Raw genomic sequence first — 19,372 nt, 5'->3', positions numbered from 1 at the left:
AAAAAAAGAAAAAGAAAAAAAAAAAAAACAAAAGGTGTAAATGAATCCAAGAGCACCCTGGCTTAGCATAGCTCCGGGCAGTGTAAAATGTTGAAATAAAGGAGAGCTTGAAATGTCCATACATGTTGTTATGCAGTTTTTCCGGCCCAGGCTCCCATCGATCAGGGAAACCTTGCTGCCAATTTCTAATTCGGTCTGCAGAAGTACTCGTTGCGTACGCTGACGAATCATTCTTGTTTGCATTTTCGTTATTCCTATGCCCCGCATTCTTGTCGTCGCTCTGGGTTCTACCATCATCATCAGAGCTGTCTGGCTCCACAAAGGGCTTGAAGCGTGCACCAGGCTGCGCGGGTGGTCTGCGAATGCGACTGCCCCGCACGCCCGTTGCCTTCTTGAACCTTCTATTGTTTGCCCCCACGCCAATGTTCATACTGTCCGCAGAAGAAGACGTTGAATCAGCATCCCGGGGCCCGCCATTAGGATTCTGAGCCTTAGGGCTCGCGCTGCGCCCTCGTTCATCGGGCCGACCTGACGTGGTTTCGTGACGACTCGGCGTCGTGCCATTCCAGTCTGTCCTCTTTGGGACCTCGCGAGTTGTGGCTGATCTTCCCAGTCCAGCGCCAGAGAGAAATGTTTTCTCCCCTCCCGTGGCGGCGTATGGAGTACGAACTCGAGGACTGCCCGTGGCAACATGGTCATCGGAGGCAGACCGCCTAAGATCATCTAGTGGATCCGCTTTCTTCGCAGTAGGGGCTCGCGGTTTAGTGGCCTCGGGAAACGCAGTGGACCATCGCGCGGGAGAGGGACGCTCGCCTCGGGACGTATTGAAATAGGCCGATGTGTTTGGAGCTGCAGGCTCGTCCCCGCCAGGGGTACCAGGATCGAAGCCATTTTTCCTTGGGATCCGTGTGCTTTGGGAGCGAGACATGCCAGGAAATGTGTTACGCGCTCGATTTTCCTCGTCCGCAGCAGAAGGTCTTTCGCCCGTTCTCGGCGACGATTCTCTAGCCTTCTGCCGTGCATAAGCCGATGCGCCATTCGGGGGAGTGGCTCGAGGAGGTACATTTGGGGGCGGGGGCGGAGGATAGGCATTCTGGCGAGCTTGGTGCTGGGCCTGTGTCATATGTTCCCATTTTCTGTACGTGTCTGTTCTTGCCTGAGCATCATAAGCTTGGCGCGGTGGCGGCATCCACGGGCCGCTTCCAAAGTCCGCATATCGGCTGGCCCCACTTGATGGGGTTGAGGTGTATTTTGGCCGCTGGGTCGACGGGGGCGGCGGGCGCGTAGGATTAGGTTGGCCCGTCGTTGTTGTTGGCTTCCGAAGAGGCGAAGGTTTTGGAGGCGGTGGTGTCGGACGAACGTAGAATCGACCAGTCCTTTTCAGATTTGCATCATATTTAAGTCGCTGATCCGGGTCTGATAGGACCTCATGGGCAGATTGAATAGCCTGAAACTTGGAGTTGAACTCCAGCTCCTTCCCCGGATTGCGATCTGGATGATATCTGAGAGCTGTTTGCACCTTAAAAGTTAGCTATACTTTGACTCTAAAATTTGTCTTTGGACGTTCAAGTGTAACCAACCCAACTTCTTGAACTGTTTCTTGATCTGTACCAGGTCTGCTCCGGGTTGCAGTTCGAGATCCCGGTAGTATTCCCTGTTGTAATCTACCTTCACCATTTTTGATTACTGCGCCCTGACAGGGACATCAAACCAGAAGAAACGAGAAGCAAAGGAGAGCGTGTCTTGGAAACCGCCAACTCGCATGAAGGGTTGTGGTATCGTATTCGCAGGGCGTTATTGCCAGGTTTTGATCGGATCGCTGCTGTCTATTTCTGGGCGATGACGCCGTACTGAAGTCGCTATAGCATGACCCTGCGCCCGTGTGTCTTGCTACTGCTGTCCCAGCTCTATTGTTGTGGTTGCTGAGAGTTTTTGCAAATTATAAACGGACGCAGACGGGACGGACCAAGAAAGTTTGGCAAGCGATTTTCGCAAAACAAAGGCTGATAGGCTGTTGCTAGCTCAGGTCCGACTTTCGATCCTTCAAATTCTTTTCTTTTAATGTATTTCAAATATAGAACCTGCTCTCGACATCAGAAGAGAGTGATAAATGTTTTGTCCTACTGTTGCCTGAGTAGTGCTGTCCTAGTGGTTGGCGAAGGACTAACTAGATCTTTCCGTATAGGGTCAACTGTTTACGGGGGAGTCGCGGGGCAAGTAGATGAATACTGTCAGGACGGTACCAACGAATGAGAGAAAAGAGAATTCTCGTCTCACTTGAAAAGCGCAGCCTCTGAAACCGAACAGTGATGCGATCAGGAAGACGATGGCGAATGACGCAGTGTGAGAAGTGTTGGAAGTCTAGGGCAGTACAATCGGAATTCCATTCATTGCGGGTGAGTTGGCATTACTCTGTAAGGCTGTCAGCTGCAACCTGATTTGGTTTTCTCGCCTGAATCGTATTCGTCCGCGCCCAACGAATGCCTTAAGGAAGGCTGATATCAAGGCAAATCGTGCATACAATGATGGAATTGGAACAAGGCTCAGTGTGGTAACATAATTCAAGATATCAAGGCTGTAATCCCGTTCTCAATCTCTAGCTTTGCTTCTTCAACATATTTATCATCATCCATACTGTCCAGCAAGGCCAGTCTCTTCTTTACCTCTTCAGCCTCAATGCCATGACTGTTTTCAGCTATGTCAACCATATGATTTTATGGAGTTTTTGTAGATGATCAACAGGCAGACATTTATTTAGCTTCATTCTTCATAATATCTATCATAATTATCGACTCCAGCGTTTGAGGTAATACTAATAAGGAAAAAGAGACAATCAGGGGGCAGAAAAGGAGACAGATGATCCACTGAAACACTCCTCAACAAGCAATTCCGAGAATGGGTCTATCCATCCCATATACTAATTGTTTGGACGTTGATGTGTGAGAGCAATGCCCTTTCTGCCCCTTCCAAGGAGTAGTTCATCTTGGCAATCTGACCTGACATCCAGTCACTCGTTCAATATCCTCAATTATGCACCGAGAATCAGTCACGAAGGACGTCCCGGATAAACTTCCATAAGGATCGCCTCCCCAAAAGAGGCCGAGCCATTGGCCAGATTTGCTAAACACCATCGAACCTGCATCGCCATCCTCGCCAAACGCAGATCTAGCTAATCCAACAAAGGCATGCTCGGTAGATTCTCTGTCTCCAGGTATTCTCACTTCCGATTTGATTGCGGTACGGAGACCAACTTGACAACCCGAGGCTTTTCCCTTTTTAAAGACAAACTCCTCGTCCAGAAGCTTTCCAACCGTGCTCAAGCACTTGCCGGCAAATATACTTCGCGCCTCTAAATGTTCCGTCGATTCAAACGCCCAGTTATCGGGACCGCTAGGAAGCTATAATACTATTAATATTCTTTCTGGAAGCCAAATACATCTTCGGGGGCAGAGAGTACGGACTGAATTATCTCCTATTCGGTCCTTTTCTGCTGCAACGAGAGCCCAGTTCATTATGTGGTCTCCGAGTTTTCTTCTGAGTCCTGATCCGCAAAAGACGGTACCAAGCGTCTTATGATTGTCCCAAAATACCTTCATGCGTTCCTTTTCAACGTCGTCACTGTTTGTTCAGTTAGCCGTAATATTCAGCACTTTTTATTGACGCTTTGTCAGGGTTCCAATCTACGCACTCTTTATAGGTCTGCATATACTTCGAATGATCTTTAAAGCCAGGTTGTTCGAGAACCAACGACCGTCCGAGGCTATCGCTGGGGTCAATCCCCTGTTCGGCGTATACTAATAAGTCAAAACATGTCAGATAAAAATTTAACAGCCTTTTAATCCGTGGCTTCGAGAATTACCCGCCTGTCTTTCCTTTGGAATTGCAGGTTCAATGACGTGGTAGCACGTCAACCCGAAAATCCCATGTGACTTCCCACTTTTTGGATCAATGAGCTCAACGTATCCACCAAAGCTTCCATTTCGAATGTCCGCAGATCCGCGCGGTCCCATGGAGACCCCCATTGCAACTCGCCTGCTATACGTATCAGGTCTGGGAATTTCGAGCGCGGATGCTAGACGGTTCACAAACGCATCAGATGACAGTATAGGTTCAACAGTGCGGCCTGGCCACAGAGGACCAGGGCCATGTAAGATCTGGACCTCCATGTCCCTGAAGCCATACCGCCTGCATATCGCCTTTAGCTTTTCGTATTCCTCAACGAACAGACGATGATCGTCTACGGGGACAATTACAACGATAGTTACAGGATATTTGTCTTCTGACACATCCATTTTCTCTTTTCTCACGACGTTGATGCTTGTCCAGGGACAAGTTTCAAGTGCTTTGCGGACGTCTAATCTCATACCCTCCCATACTGAGACAATGGGGTCATCCTCCATTATTGGAAGGAAATTCTTCGATGGCGCCGTGCATGGGTCAATGAATTCCACGACAACTTCGGCCAGATCGTTGCTCCTGAGGATCGCCCTGATCTCTGAGATGGCATTTTTCCAACTATCATCGAATTGAAATTTCGCCGAAACCACCAGCGTAATGTCGGACTCGAATTTATGCTGGAAGGTGGCATTCTCATAAGGGCGACGACGCAAGATTGTAAAGCTCCTGTAGTCGATTTTCCAGTCTCGAAGAACTGGTCCAATCAATGGCCGGACCAACTCCCATCCATTAATGATTCTTTGGTCCCCTTTCACAATAGGCAGTATGCGAACCGGTAGCCAGGGAAGAGGCCCCGGCGCACCCGCACGAAATGGCTCCCAGTGGAAGGATTCTCCGTTAAGTAATGCCGTCTCGTCTGTCGACTTTGGACTTCTAATTGAGGACGGCGAGGAATGGTCATATGCTGACGATGACATGGTGAAGAGAAATCCAAAAAAATGATTGATACTGAAAAGGACGTCTTTACTATTGTTATCAAATGTGTGAGAGTGTTTCTTTCTCAGGGTTGAAATTCATCACAGCTGGAACCAGAAGCTGTGAGAAGCTTGGAGGGGATGCGTGGTAGAAATAGCAGAACGATAATCATTGTGAATATCCAAAAGCAAATGCAAATAATAGAACACACAAGGGAAGGAGCCAAATGACTCTCCAAAAAGCAAACGTGGCGTTTAGGATTCACGTATAATGAAAATTCCCAAAGCAGTGTAGTTCGCTTCACTATCCAAAGTGAAGCTGCGAAAGCAACATATCTGCTTTGTTTATTCCCTTTTCTATCACCCATAAAGAGATCAATCAATGCTCAACTAGCATTAATGATGTAGTCTGCCAGCCACGGAAATTTGTATGGTAGCAGTGACAAGATAACAACATTGCTGCGTGAGGTTGTTAAGTCACTGTTCGGACTATCAGTGTGCATACTACCTTAGCTTGGGGTCATGCGAACTGCTGGCCCATGCGGTCCTTGAGATTCCAATACAGCATAAACACTATGCAAATGACAGAATTAGATTCCCGAAAACGGCTGAGGGATTGACTCTGGTTTTGATGATACACTGTATTTACTATTTTGTGCTGTCTAAGGTATAATTATATCCAAACATACGTCATTATTTACAAAGAAGAGAGAGAGAAGTAAGCAGATGAGGCATGCATGAAAGGGTACGACAACAAAACAAATGGCTTGCCCTATCAAGCAGCAGCTTTCAGCGTCCTCGTGAGCAGCATGCTGCATCAGCCTCATGCAACGATATCATTTGCCTTTTGCTCCTTCGCTGCCTCATCAGCGGCTCCCTTCTTCTTTTCCAGGATCTCCGCAAGGACATCCTTGAGTTCAGCGAGAAACCTATCCACCTCGGATTCCGTTCCGACTGTGATGCGCAAGCATCCTTGACAGCCGTACTCTTTCCCTCTGAAACGTACGACCACGCCCTTCTTCTCCGCTAGCGCTTCGTAAACGCTGAGCGCCGTCTCGTTGCAGGGCTTGCCTCCGTTTTGCCGTGGCTTATCCAGGAATTCTAACAAAAGGAAATTCGAGTCAAAGCCGCCTCGGAACCTTCCCACGCCCGGAATTTGAGGAAGTTCCTTTATCAATCGTTCCCGCTGTTGAATGATTCTTTCCCGATTCTCGTGCATAACCTTCAAATTCTTGGGAGACAGGGCGGCCGCGGCCAACGTGCTTGTCGGGCTGGAAATATTGTAAGGAGCCTTCATGTTATTTAGGAGCGCAGCAATCTCAGGGCTTGTAAAAGCGGCGCCTAATCGGATGCCTGCAAGGCCAAAGGCTTTGCTCAACGTCTGCATGACAACCAGGTTCGGCCATTCAGTGACCCATTCAGCCAAACTAGTTCCCTCCGGCGCAAAATCAATGTATGCCTCGTCCACCACGACCACACCGTTCCAAGTCGGGTGCTCGAGCACTTTCTGCACGTCCGATTTGGCAATAGTTCCCGCGGTTGGGTTGCCCGGTGAGCATATGTAGACCATTTTGATAGAAGGATCCTCGGAAAGCTTCGCGTTAATAGCATCCGGCCGCAAGGTGAATTCTTTGGAATCATCGAGCGGAACCTTGACAATTTCAATGTCATTTACCTGCGCGGAGACGCCATACATGCCATATGTTGGCGGGCATGTAAGGATTTTCTCTTTCCCCGGTGTGCAGAAACATCGAAGAAGAGCATCGATCGCCTCGTCAGAGCCGACGCCAACAAAGAGATTCTCGGGCTTTAGAGTTTTCGAAGTGTGGGTGTGGGTGTTACGAAGGTTGCAGAGCTTCTGTTTCAGCTCAATCTGATGGCTGCAGAAAGTCGCAGTTAGTTTACTGAGTCCGAACGACCAAAGAACCGCGAAGGCTACTTGTTCTTACGGGTCTGGGTATCGATTCAGGCCAAGCAAGTCGACCTCAAGTTCACGCTCCTCCTCGCCATGCTGATTGATGCTGCCATTGGCGATTTTGCCATTATTTGTGAGGAACAATCCAGGTCCATATGCGTTCTCGTTCGCGTCCAAAAGAATGTTCGTCCCGTCGTCCTTGTAGTCACTATTTACGTTTAATGCGTCAGTGCAATTGCGCCAGATGAGAGGCTATAATGATAAAAACGGGATCAGCTCACTCTCTCGCGCATCGGTAAGGCTGCAATGCGAGGATATTCGGTCGCGCGCATGTCTGAATATTAAATGGAGACGTTCTTTGCGCCATTGTGCTGAAGGGCAAATAAAATATCAATGTAAATCGCTCTGTGGATGCTTCAACTGATAAATTCGCGGGACGGTCTATTATCGCATCGCGGGGCATAATATACAGTAGTCAGGGCCACCAAGCGAGCGAGCCGGAGTGACTCACGGTTCTCCCGAAGCAAGTGCCGATTACGGACCTCAATCACGACGGCCTGCGGAGCAAGAGGAACGCAAATTTAGCAGCAATAAAATGATATAAGCAAATGACGATAATACTGAGCTATGTTTGATGCTAATATGTTCAAAGGTGAAATATGATGTGTCTACAATCAATGCGCTGTCAAAAATGTAGACGACGGAAGTTTGGTATGAGAACCCGATAGGACCAGTGACGCCTGCTCCACGTTCTCGATTCCTCCCAATTTTTAATGCCAATGCAGATACGATCATAAAAGTACAAGGATGTGAAATTTTGAACAACGAATAAAGATGAGTTCCGAGCTTGGTTCTGCCGCATTTACTCAATGTCATCACCGTCAACGGCGTCCTCCTGATCGATGCCCTCATCCATTATTTCCGCGGTAAGAGTACCTGCACCTCTGTGGGGCGAACCACCCTCATAGCTGATCCTCCTCCAACCGCAAGATTCGTTCGGGTCTTTTATAAACTCCATGGTAGGAAACTATCACGTCGTGTCAGTCAATCCCAGACAAACAAGATGGAGCTGAATTGATATGCTGAGGTAAGAGCCAGTCTCCTGGGACTAGGGCTGTACTCACGTAATGCTCGTTCTTCTTCATGGTAGCCACCCAACGGACATTGTCGAAGGTGACAGCTTTCAGGCGGAAGTCTAGGGTTGAAAGTCAGTAAAATTTCATTTCGTAAAATAAAAGGAAGCTTACATGTATTATCAGGAATCTTGTTTACTTCAGAAACGAAGCTCGAGAGGTCTTTGGTCTCCACGCCGTTCACACCGGTTATGAAGTTCGTAGGAGCTAAACCATATTGATACGACGGAGATCCTCGGGTCTTTGTGTTGTCAGCATCGAAAAAGCGTGGACGGGTTATAGTGTCACTCTTACCCTGGCTGAGACATATACCTCTGAGTGCATCTTACTAATCTGCTGCCTTACAGCGTGATGAGGCCGATGCAGCACAGCGCCACAGAATATGACAGCACGATCGGTTTCGAGATCGTCAGTGGATACAGTCGGAACTTTGAGGTTCATCTCCACACAATTCCGAACAATGACAGCATCCAGAATTTCATTGTCATACATAACATCGAGCTCAGAGACTCTGGTAATGAGCTTGCCATTGAGAGTCAAGATGACATCGCCTTCTTGCAGCACCTGGGGAAAGGCGTGACCACATTCCACCTTGCGCACCATGAAGAGCTGGTGACGTTCAGGGTTTTCCTGCTCAACTTTCTGCATCCATTCTATGCAAATATCGTTAGCTTGACGCCAGTGAATGGATTCGTCTCAATAGAATACAACTCACCTTCAGAGACACCCATGATCCGGGCCTGGCTCATTTGAACCGTGTTGGTTTCGATATTGAGCATCCTTAGCTTAGGCACAATACCACTCTGGATCGGATTGGTGACGGGAAACAGAGAGGGTGTGGCCAAACCTAAGTGATACTCAATATCCTTATTGGTATGGGCTGATCGCTCTCCGAGGTAACTCATCCAAAGCGCCTGCACAGTACCATCTTCAGCGACCAAGACACCACTACCACACTGACTGCTGAGGCCAGTGTCAACGGTGATGGCATCGAGGTTGATAGCACGGTAACGCGGCGCAGCGGCGTTTGCTGGAATCGCAACAGTGGTGATATCTGTTACCGTCGTTCGTGCCACAACAACTCGTAAGTTTTGGTTGAAACCTAAGAAGATGGTAGATGCGCCTTGCTTGATCCACTCGGAACTCAGTTTTGCACTCTTGACAGGTGCTTGAACCAATGAAGGATCGTACTGAACAATAGCGTAGTTTTGCAGAGGATGCAGGAACAAGACTTTAGCATCAACTATAATCGAGTCGGCAATGGTGATGGAAATGTCACAGAGGTCATACGGAACAATTGCTCGCGACACTATCACCAAGCCTTTCTCGGCATTTATGACCAAGCCAAACCCGACCTTCCGAGCTCGAGGAAAGCCGTCGAGCTTTACAGGCATAGAGCAGCTGATGCGGACAAAGCTCCTTATAATATCGGCGGCCTCCGGATCTCTGACGCTGGGCAACCGAATAAAGTTGGCTTTGCGAGGAACAGGTGGTGAAGCCGGGATTGGATCAGCGAGCTCAGTGAAGTCCCATTTACCAGTTTCGTCATTTCGTACCGCCATTCTCATTTTGCTCGTCCAGTGGCGGTCAACGTAGATAATGCTCGTGTTCAACGTGTGAAGATCCCGGAGGTGCTTGTAGGTCACCACAACGCGCGCACGGTCTTAGATAATGCATTAGCAATTGTCCTGCCTTATGATTGCGAGTCTTATTTACCGGGTATTCCTTTCATGACCTCAATAAATGTCTTAAGGTCTGGCGTCTTCTTCTGATCTATCGAGTCGATAAGCCAGCCTGAATCGGTGCTCTCAAATCTGAACGATCCTGCAGCCTCGCAGACGTATACTCCTTTGACGGGAATTGCGTACAGCCGGGCTTGTTGATAGGACAGATCATGGAAGGAGCCACCCGCAACAGTGACAAATCGATCTGGAGTGATAGCGTGCAGATCGCCCACGTCAACCTCTACTTGCACATCCTTGCCACCTCGTTGTACCAAGAGGGCGATCTTCTGGCCCACATGCGTGTCCAAAATATCGTCTAATCGGACAAACTGAGTTAACAGCTCGCCATTGACCTTGATCAGAACATCTCCTTCTTCAAGTTTCGTATCCGCTGGGCCTTCAGGAAGAATAATCTCAGCTACGAGCATCCCTGTCTCCTTGGGGAAGCCTTTGCGGACCGCAGCCTCCCATGCCGAGGACAGGCCAAGCCTGCGGCATTCATCGAAGGGTTTGATCATCCATTGAGTTTGGATGGTCCCGCGAGCGACTGGCTTTCCTTGTTGAATGCAACGTAGGGCGCGCAGCGGTCTATCCAAGGGCAAGAAGTAGTCGGTAGCAGCACCATCTGCTCGGCCGCCAGCTTGTAATGCAATCGCATTTCCATCAATGTTGACCACAGGACTTCCGGAACTACCCCCACTTGCTGCGGCAGCAGCCTGGATATAGTTTGTGTCTACCCAATAGTTAGAATAGCGTTTGTTTCGGAATGATATGTTTACTTACTGAAATCGCTGTATCCGTCGCCGTATTCTGGCGCATTTCGGTCTAGCCGACTGATCACGCCAGACAATATACTGAGTTTCTCACCAGCATCATTGCCCACCACGCGAATTTCACATCCAACATCTAATTTTGGTTAGAAGGCCTTGTAACAGGAAGTAGATTGGAAAGTATCAGAACGTACGAGCTTGGTCGGGGCGCAATTCCAGAGTCGATAGAGGCATGTATTTGATCGTTTTAGGATCAAACCTTAGGATGCCGAAATCATGAACGGGATCGCGATAAACGGGATAAACATCACACTAATTCAGAGATCAGTACCAAACCTCACAAGACCACCACAAGTCATAAGCACACATACCTCCTCATGGTTATCAAAAATGCAATAACCCCAGAATGGACCAGCGCACACCACATGCCGATTTGTGAGGATATAACCTCTCTCTGCATCCACAACAAATCCAGTGGCCTCACTCGAGATGGCGGGGTCCGTATCGAATGAATGGGTCTGACAGAAGTGGATTGAAACCACATTCCTCACCACCTTCTCAATAGTTGCCTGCCACTCCGCAGTCTCAGCCGCTGCTACAGCTAGCGGGAGCGACTGGATATCCCCGTCGTTGTCTTGTCCATGGTAGACACCGTTCTGAATCCCGTTTTGCTCCCCATAACCCTCTTCACCTCTTGGATGCTTGGCAGGTCGTTCGGTTCCTGGAACCGGATGCTCTTTGCGTTTGATGCGAGTATCGTGCTGTTCCATTCTGTAACACAAGGCTTTCGTCGAGAAATGAGCAGTGTTCGACAAGTTGGAGAGAAGGAGGCAGGGCGAAAGTGGATTGCAAGAGGTGCGAATAGAAACCCCTGAATTTCTAGAATAGATCCGTGCGTAGTATCTTTTAAATATGAGACTTTGAGCGGAAAGTTGTCCCTGTGAATGCCAGAATTGACGGGAGAAAGTGAGCCCGTAAAGATTTAGGATGTTTGATTGAACAGGTATACGAAAGCCAAATGAACGGCCAAGACGCATAAAAGATTGGCCCGACGGCTCGCAGATGAGGTAATAAGAGAGCGGACGACCCAAGTGGAAGATTCTCTCACTATAGGCAGTGGATAGGTCTTCACAACCAGCAGGGTCTTTGAATCTGTGGGTGGTAAAATTCGGTGATATAAAAATATGGGAGAGGACGACTGATTGATGAAATCTTACCTTGGTGGTCGTCTGCGTTTGGATCTCTTCTTGCTCGCTAGTTTCCGTGATTGCGATAGAGGACTTTTGCACAGATGCCCGTACATTAGCGATGCTGTGTACCTTTTTAGTTACTAGTTTTTTGCAGGGGCTCCGGTGTCTTTCTTCCGAATCTAATTAGTTAGTTAAGCGCCGCTGAAAGTAGTGAGTGGCGCTATGGAAAATATTTAGCTATGGTCCGCCCATGGCTCGCTATCTCCTACATTGTCTTAGTGACATACGGCCACGCGACGCTGATCTGTAGGTTGTGTATCATTAATAGCGCCCTCAAAAAATCCGGCCTACCTGTCGTTGAGACTTTACATATAGAAATCCATTTAGTCAAATCAGTACCGCATTGACCGTTCTTTAGACAATTCACATAACTTCAAAGGTGCCTGAGTTATTGTCATTTCGAAACCTTGCCACTCACGAAGCCAAATATGAGAACACTGCATGTACTACATTTGTCGGCAACAATCATTTGAGAATAATGATGATAATTCTTAGGTTAATCAAGTGCGTAAAACGGTAACTTTGATCCCACTGTTCTGACAGCTAGTCTTCGTTCGAAGCCTAGGCGAATGAAGATGACAGCAAACAACTCGAGTGCTTCTGTATGGCAACAATCCACGCAGAAGAACTAGAGATGTCTCATTTATTCTTCATAGTCATCAGCCTCCTCGTCCTTGATCCCATAGTCATTATCCTCTCCTTTCACTTGAGCATCCTTAAATTCCTCTTCGAGTTTAAGCTCAGCGTCGATGTCCTCCTCATCGTTGGGCTCATCGAAGTTCATTGCCCTCTTGCCTTTGACCGCTCTCTTTTTCTTAGTACCAGTCTCTCCAACAGCAGTCTTAGGCTTAGTCGAGCGAGCGTTCCTCTTGCGCGAAGGAGTGCTGGCAGGGTCAGTGAGCGGGACGGTATCCGCCTGCTTCTTCAGCGCCTGCCAAACGTGCATAGCAGCCTTGACGGTGCGGCCCTCTGGGACTTTGATGGAGTCCCATTTGGGATTGGCTCCATTCTGCGCAATGACTTGCATAACAACAGCCAACTGTCACATCGAGAATGTCAGCAGCCACCCAAGAGAGCAATAAGTGAGAACCAAGAACGGCATGGGAATGGACGGCCTACCTTTTCTCCGTCAGTCCAGCCTCTAGCAGACTTGGTTGGGGTACTTGGAACATTCTCGGAAGCCATCTCTGGATCTGTCAGCTGTATGCTAAGAGTAGCGTTCATCATGAATATTGAGGAGGATCTAAGGGTAGGTCTTCCAGGTGAGACTGACCTTCGCTCTTTGATGGTGAGAGCCCAGTACGGATCTGTAAAGTAGACCGTTGAAAAGACTTAGCTGCAAACTGAAAGATTAATCGTGAGCAAGAGAGCTTGTCAATAGAGCCCGTTAAGCCTTTGGGAATGAGCGGACACGCGAGAAATTATTATGAGTCTGGTTGACCCAAGAGTAAGCTCAAGGGAAGAACTTACGTAGTAACAGATGAAAAGGACTCAGAGCGTCTCGAGTTCAAGGGCTAAGTGTTGACAGTGGGAATGTGAGAGTGAAATTCGGAGGAAGAAGTGTGAAAGAGGCTCAGATGTAGGAAGCGAGTGCGTTGTTGTCGAGTCAACCCGTTTGTGAGATGGGAAACGCGCAACTGGGTGGCAAAATCTTAAGTGTACACACGTAGGAACAATAAAGGACATCGGTCAAACTCAGTTCTTGCATTAATGGGGGGCAAACAAAAATATGCCCCAGTGCTGTTGGGAAGCATCTACAGAAGTTCCGGAGTAGCTGGATTTCTGTAGTGCAGCTGTATGTTCCAAAGGACATTAAATCTCAGGTATCAAAAGCTGTAACGTCTTCTTGTTGCCATTTAATTGCCTAAGTTAGCGTCTTCATTGTAAGAAACCAGGTTATCTCACTGTAATACTCTTAAGTTGCCGATGGAACAATGCTGTTAACGACAGCGAATAACTTGGTTGATAACTGACGCACCTATAGATCATATCAGCCAAAGCATAACAGGAGAATTTTTCGTCAAAAATTGTCCATCGCGGGGTGCCTCAAGCAAAATTAAACGACCATATAACACGTATATGAAGGACAACAGCAACAAGCACTTTCGAAGTGACTTAAATTGAACATAGCAACCATGGTATGGCAAAGTCTTCGGGCTAAATATTTGTATTAAAATGCAAACGCTCAGATAGCTTGAGCGGTTCCAAACCCCCCAACGCCAGGCCCCTCATCCCCGTAATAAAAAGAAACCCCAGAGATTCCGGCAAAACGCATGATGGGACTTCACACATGCAGAAGTATACATTACTCGAGTTTGTCCAAGTGTTCCAGCCTTGTCAGCACAACTTGCTTACTCGTCTCTTCGATCTCTCCGGCCAAGAAGACTTCATCGAGGATGGCGTAGACCTGAATTTGTCCGTTAGTATCATATATGCGTCCCATGGACCCTTATAGCCCGTGTCTGTTCTTCCAGATATTTTGCACCTTGAGCCAATCTCTAACATACCTTGTAAAAGTTGAACACCAAGTCCAGCTCGCAAACATTTCCAAAAAACGAATCTAACACTTCAACGAAAAAGTGTATTGCTTCAAGATAAGCCAACTCGTTGTCATTGGCATCAACACAGACGCAGAAAAACAGGCCTGCGTATCGCCGGTAGACAATTTTATTGTTACGAAATTCGACGAAGTTGGATTGATATTTTTGATCCCGAGGTGCGACCAGTCGGTGGACCTGTTGTATGAAAGTACACCATTCAGCGAGAGCTTTCGGCGGCATTATATATTGCGACATTGTGTTTTAATACAACGAGGCTCGCGGTGTTTTACAGGTAGAGCAGAGTGGATCATCATACCTCGCCTTTGAGTTTTATCTTTTCCTCATCCTATAGTCGGGTGTCAATAAGTATTTAGCCAGCCATAAAAGAATGGGGTCTTGGTCGAATTCGTACATACATTATACGGAGCGTACCACTTTGCCAGGCGTGTTTTCCCTCTGGAGCAGGTCAACTTGAAGAACCATAAAATGATTAGATTGAAAAAAGAGAGATGCCATACTGTCGATTCTGTATCAGAATAAATGACAGAACCATATTGAGAATGACGCTCGCCGCCAGACCGCCGGATTCAATTGAAGATTATCCCCAAAGCAAACCCCAGGGGTTCTCCCTAATAGGTTTCTGGTAAAGTGATACGGAGGGGTACCGAAAGGTTACCCTGTGTTACTCATGTCGGTGTCGGCTCATCAAATTCCGATCTTCCGACCTCAGAGGGCAGCTCCCTCACTTCCCCGCGCCAGTTTTGCCGCTCTTTAACTAATGCTAATCTACACCGTAGGTAGACAGGGAAGCAAAGCCCTCTGACAAAGTTATCTATTTACTTGTTTATCAAGATCTTCATTTCTAATTACATTTCCTTTCGTAATTTACAGCTTCTCCGCGCTTTCATTGGTCTTTTTCCGTTCAAGCCTAGCATCGCTTCTTCTGGATTGAATCCTTTTCAGCGTCGTAGGAACATCGTCTTCGGCCGATATGTCTGACTTGACGCTGCCCCTCCGACCTTTTCTTTGAGTGAGTCCGGTCGCGGCTCTCCGGGTAGAAACGTCATTGTCGTGCACAACAGTAGCAGTCTGGCTTTCTTTGCCGCTCTTGTCGATATATTCGCGGTAGGTAGGCCGAAGGAGCATGCCACTCCGAAACTCATTTGCTCCAACCAGGAGTTTTGACAGGTCAATGAGTTCTTCTAAATATTCAACCACTTCAGCTTGTGCAGCCGAGCCAGCATTCCATGAGAGGAACTTTTGCCGTACGGCACGACGTCGCGCAATATCAGTCGTCAACGGCTGGTTTTGCTTCGGGTTACCTTCGTCCTTGGCAGAGGTCACGACCTCGCGGACCCTATTGATCATCCGAAGTTGCGCAAGTCTTGCCGATGGCAAGAACTGAGGAAGAGGTAACTTGGTTGTAAGTGCTTCATAGACTGCAAACAAAATAATGTTGATGGAGGCGGCAAGATTGCGGCGATAGGCATAGATTTGACTCTACATACTTATTAGTAGGTTCACGCTGTGAAAGGATACACGTACATTGAAATTCTCTAGTACTCCTGAGCCGTAAGCTGTTCGTAGTTGCAACATGTTGTCCATTCGATCAACTATTTGATGTAGCACAAAGATGATCTGCCAAGTTTAGCGGAGTTCGCTCGAGAACGGGCAGCCATTACCTCACGATACACGAGAGCAAGAGCTTCAAACGATCCTTTTAATCTTGGCTCTTGGCTACAAAAGGGCACTATGTGACCAGTCAGCATATGCCAGTTTTAAGAAGCAATTTCAGACATACAGAAGCCCTCTGCAGCCCTTAGTGCGCTCTTTGCCCTTCCGCTAGCTTTTTCAAACCGCTTCTGCATAATTGGTGAGAAAACATTGACATTCGCCCTACTTTCGATCCCATATGCGATACAACCCTCCATTTCCGTAATATTCGATATTGCTGAGGCAAGATATTCCACCATTCTTGTACGAGCCTTTGCGGGAAATAAAACAACTTCCACAATAAGAGCGACCATACCACCTATGAGGAATGCAATCCATCTCTTGAGGAAATTATCCGTCGCAGTCCCTAGCAAGCATTAGCAGATTTAAATTGAATATGGCACGCACATAAGACAGTAAATATGTGTCAGCTGCCACTTCAAAGAAAGCACAATGCCGAGTTTATCAATTGGAGCGCCCGTTTTGAAGAAGCATCTTTGTGCTTCTATAGCTCGAAAAGAGTCATATTCCTTACCTGGTACCGTTTTCAATTCTGTGGAAAGAGCCACGACAGCCATGCTAACAATACACACCATTCCAGCTCTCATATATTGCGTCCCTAGCTGTACGTACGCTGAAGGAATAAGCCCAATAAATATCATTGCGGCGCAGACAATTCTGTTCCCGCCACGAGCTTCGTAGGCGGCATATCCCCAGATACACCCAAGAGTTGTCCCGACGCTCCGGAGGATAAATGTCCAAACAGAGGCACCTATAGCAACTTCTGCAACAAAAATAAGCTGCAGGGATGCCCAAACTAGAACAGAGCATTAGTGACATCGTAACTTAGAAGAGCACCGAAGGAACTTACGACCGCGGTTGAGATAAAACCATTGATTCATGCTAGGGACGAACGCGGGCCACGTTACCAAGAATACCGCTACCGCTAATTTAAAAGCGTATGCAAAATCATCGGAATTTTGTGTAGACTCGAGAAAGTCGGCAACCTTTTCCCTCATTGACAAAATACGTGGCCTGTCCTGGCTACGAAGCTTGAAGTCCAGAATTGAATCAACTTTACGCGCTTCAGACCTTCTCGAGAACCCATCTATATCATTCAATTGTCCGTATTCTAGGTCCTCATTCTGAGAGCCACGGGAAATATTTCGGTCGGTTTTGTGGGTCGTTGACTTGGGTATATCCCCGTCCTGGTCGTCATCATCCGCTCCGTCATCTTTCGCCCCTTTTCGGCCAGCTTGCTCCTTGGCAGTTGAAGCATCTTCGTAATTTTCTCCGCCGCTATATAGCCACTTTTGCCACTGAATGTGGGGAGCATAGAGCCGCTTATAATGATGAGACGAGTCCCTCTCCTCTACAAGTGAGCGGCAATGTCTCAACATTTCCAGAACGTGTGCCCTAATTCTGTCAGTCTTCGGGAATGTGACTAAAAGGGCGGGTTAAATAGGCGGGCTAATAGGGAGACTGCTGGGAGTGAAAGCAGCTCTTGGTATCATCAAAAAGGAAATAAAGAGACTTTTCGAAAAGCTGAATGGTCTCAGGGTGGAAGACTTACGCAGCTTGCCTAAGATTTAAAAGGAAAGACGACACCAGGAAGATCTCTTCTCTGGGCATAACATCCATCTCGATTTCTTCAAAGCCTGGCAGGATTGTAACGCTTTCCAAGCCCGTCCTTGAGTTCTTATCAAATCGGTTTAATGCTTGAATCAGATTATCGACATAGACGTCGAGCTCAGGTATAACAATTCCGCTTGGCGTCTTAGCCCCGGAAGGGAGCCTAGGCACATCCTAAAATCATCGTTAACTCTAGATCAAGGCGTAAGGCAATGAATCTGGAAGCATCACATAAACGTAGGCAATACAAGTGATCACGACTTGTACACTTCCGTCAAGAGCCTGCTGAAGGTCCCCAATCGGCCTTGACACCCGCCTCATCAGGTATCTAAACAACTTAATATCGGCAAATTCAATTTCGCGACGAGGTTTGACAAGCTCTAGCATGTACTTTTCTTTTTCCTTCCGTCTCTGCTTCCGCGACAATTTATTCGTCTTTTTAGCTTTCTGTTTCGTGCCACTGAGATGATCCTCGGATTGAGACTCATCTACTGCATTGGCCTTCTCCTCGACAGTATCCTCATCCTCCTCAGGGACTTTACTGTTCTCGTCAGGCTTGGGTGTCTTGGATACCTCGCCCGTCTCTTCATCCATCATAGCAAATTTGCTTTCGCAAGCTCCAATAAGAGCAATGGTGTTTGCAATCAATTTCTTCATAGATTCGTCGCTGATGAATTTTAATTTCCTGGGTGGTAGGTGGGAATATGCTAGTTCGTAATTGCATTCAAGCTGTGTAGCCTTGCAGCCAGCCAGTTTTGACCGGAGTTTTGGTTTTGCCGCCGTCAAATCTTTCAAATTAATCTGCTTTTCTGCGGTAGCAGTAGCTCTTTCCGGCGCATGCGAACGATTTCTTCGAATTGACATAATAATCTTCTCCCACCAGTTGGCTGGCGTAGCTTGCTCGGGTTTTGATGGCTCCTTTAGAGGCTTGGCCAACTTCTCCTTTTTGGTCGGAATACCAGAGCTCTTAGGACCTTGTGAAACGTGGCCAAAATATGCCCCTGTATCTTTAATTGTCCGCGCAGCGTCATCTAGCGTCTCAATTGTGGTCCTTCCCAGATACCCGGAACTGAACTCTGGAAATATGCAAAGGTTGACGAGCAGTAGAATGGCCATAGCAGTAAAGACAGGATACACAAGCTGGGTCACACCAGCTGCGGTGACATGGGTGGCTGGAGATGTAAGACTAATGACGGATGTTATGATCAAAAGCAAGACAAAAAGAAAAAGGCGAGGTGTATGCGAGCGAAGAAAACCATGGGCAAGCACGGCAACCAAGAGGAAAATTGCACGGATTGCATAGCCAGCCGGTGGATTCTGTGTGATGACAAGGGAGCCTAGATAGACCCCCAAAGTCGCCCATGCAATCCCCAAAAGCGCTCCAGCAGCAACGAAAATCAAAGCCTCTACCATCTGCCCAAGTCGTCTACCTGGGTGGCCAAAAACCGTTGTCATCGGCGCTAAGTAGGCAGCTCGACCATAGACCTGCGGAATATTTGGTATAAGGCATATTATCACTAGATGGCTGTCAATAATTATACCCCTCGGAAGATTACAGACCATTGACCCTATACCTGCAATCATTGTAGCTGTGACATTTTTGATCATACGCTTCCAGAGATTGTCTTTCCATCGTTAGCATACACTGTATTTCTGACATATGTTTCTCTATAGAATGAGCATACTCTTCTGCACGTTGTCCCAAATCGCCTCGGCACGATTCTGCGCAAAGGCAACTCCGGTCCATGATGTCCATTGCACCATTTTAAAAGCACAGAGAATGAATTCATGACCACTGTCTTAATTCATGATCTAGCAAAAGAG

General features: G+C 47.5%; 7 protein-coding genes across 7 annotated transcripts in view; all 7 read right to left on the bottom strand.

Moving 5' to 3' along the window:
- L228DRAFT_236297 (hypothetical protein) overlaps positions 1 to 1,677 on the bottom strand; it is a gene marked incomplete at both ends in the record, with an annotated part of 5,253 nt that extends 3,576 nt beyond the window's left edge. Inside the window, 2 exons of the mRNA XM_018330810.1 lie at positions 123 to 1,509; positions 1,581 to 1,677. Coding sequence (XP_018190731.1) covers positions 123 to 1,509; positions 1,581 to 1,677 — 1,484 coding nt within the window. The remainder of the gene's footprint in view (positions 1 to 122; positions 1,510 to 1,580) is intronic.
- Positions 1,678 to 2,929: 1,252 nt separating this feature from the next.
- Positions 2,930 to 5,012, bottom strand: L228DRAFT_280431 (hypothetical protein). Its single transcript, XM_018335781.1, has 4 exons — positions 3,860 to 5,012; positions 3,689 to 3,794; positions 3,462 to 3,618; positions 2,930 to 3,398 (listed from the first exon to the last, which is right to left on the bottom strand). Exons 1-4 carry the CDS (start codon positions 4,872 to 4,874, stop codon positions 2,979 to 2,981), a joined length of 1,698 nt encoding a protein of 565 aa, XP_018190730.1. The 5' UTR covers positions 4,875 to 5,012; the 3' UTR covers positions 2,930 to 2,978.
- A 479-nt stretch (positions 5,013 to 5,491) lies between these two features.
- On the bottom strand, positions 5,492 to 7,212 carry L228DRAFT_280430 (histidinol-phosphate aminotransferase). Its single transcript, XM_018335780.1, has 3 exons — positions 7,068 to 7,212; positions 6,821 to 6,994; positions 5,492 to 6,751 (listed from the first exon to the last, which is right to left on the bottom strand). The coding sequence occupies exons 1-3, from the start codon at positions 7,151 to 7,153 to the stop codon at positions 5,695 to 5,697; spliced, it is 1,317 nt and encodes a 438-aa protein (XP_018190729.1). The 5' UTR covers positions 7,154 to 7,212; the 3' UTR covers positions 5,492 to 5,694.
- A 436-nt stretch (positions 7,213 to 7,648) lies between these two features.
- On the bottom strand, positions 7,649 to 11,183 carry L228DRAFT_252301 (Pro-apoptotic serine protease nma111; the record flags this gene model as incomplete). The annotated part of the gene is made up of 9 exons (XM_018333679.1): positions 7,649 to 7,813; positions 7,911 to 7,981; positions 8,034 to 8,160; positions 8,214 to 8,572; positions 8,635 to 9,582; positions 9,636 to 10,376; positions 10,427 to 10,549; positions 10,608 to 10,725; positions 10,785 to 11,183. 9 exons carry the CDS (start codon positions 11,181 to 11,183, stop codon positions 7,649 to 7,651), a joined length of 3,051 nt encoding a protein of 1,016 aa, XP_018190728.1.
- Positions 11,184 to 12,306: 1,123 nt separating this feature from the next.
- Positions 12,307 to 12,848, bottom strand: L228DRAFT_265646 (hypothetical protein; the record flags this gene model as incomplete). Its single annotated transcript, XM_018334741.1, has 2 exons — positions 12,307 to 12,702; positions 12,783 to 12,848. 2 exons carry the CDS (start codon positions 12,846 to 12,848, stop codon positions 12,307 to 12,309), a joined length of 462 nt encoding a protein of 153 aa, XP_018190727.1.
- A 704-nt stretch (positions 12,849 to 13,552) lies between these two features.
- L228DRAFT_243963 (clathrin coat assembly protein) lies at positions 13,553 to 14,784 on the bottom strand. The gene is made up of 5 exons (XM_018331813.1): positions 14,722 to 14,784; positions 14,620 to 14,659; positions 14,520 to 14,549; positions 14,171 to 14,398; positions 13,553 to 14,070 (listed from the first exon to the last, which is right to left on the bottom strand). Exons 1-5 carry the CDS (start codon positions 14,754 to 14,756, stop codon positions 13,969 to 13,971), a joined length of 435 nt encoding a protein of 144 aa, XP_018190726.1. The 5' UTR covers positions 14,757 to 14,784; the 3' UTR covers positions 13,553 to 13,968.
- A 167-nt stretch (positions 14,785 to 14,951) lies between these two features.
- L228DRAFT_280426 (hypothetical protein) lies at positions 14,952 to 19,343 on the bottom strand. Its single transcript, XM_018335779.1, has 10 exons — positions 19,234 to 19,343; positions 19,123 to 19,173; positions 17,780 to 19,065; positions 17,490 to 17,722; positions 16,788 to 17,332; positions 16,452 to 16,733; positions 16,005 to 16,283; positions 15,886 to 15,953; positions 15,749 to 15,841; positions 14,952 to 15,703 (listed from the first exon to the last, which is right to left on the bottom strand). Exons 1-10 carry the CDS (start codon positions 19,310 to 19,312, stop codon positions 15,089 to 15,091), a joined length of 3,531 nt encoding a protein of 1,176 aa, XP_018190725.1. The 5' UTR covers positions 19,313 to 19,343; the 3' UTR covers positions 14,952 to 15,088.
- Between the last annotated feature and the right edge of the window lie 29 nt (positions 19,344 to 19,372).

This window comes from Xylona heveae (genome assembly GCF_001619985.1).
Source record: "Xylona heveae TC161 unplaced genomic scaffold L228scaffold_2, whole genome shotgun sequence".
Classification (NCBI taxonomy): Eukaryota; Fungi; Ascomycota; class Xylonomycetes; order Xylonales; family Xylonaceae; genus Xylona; species Xylona heveae.
The sequence above is the reverse complement of the archived record's forward strand: the minus strand, read 5'-3'. Positions and strand labels throughout refer to the sequence as shown.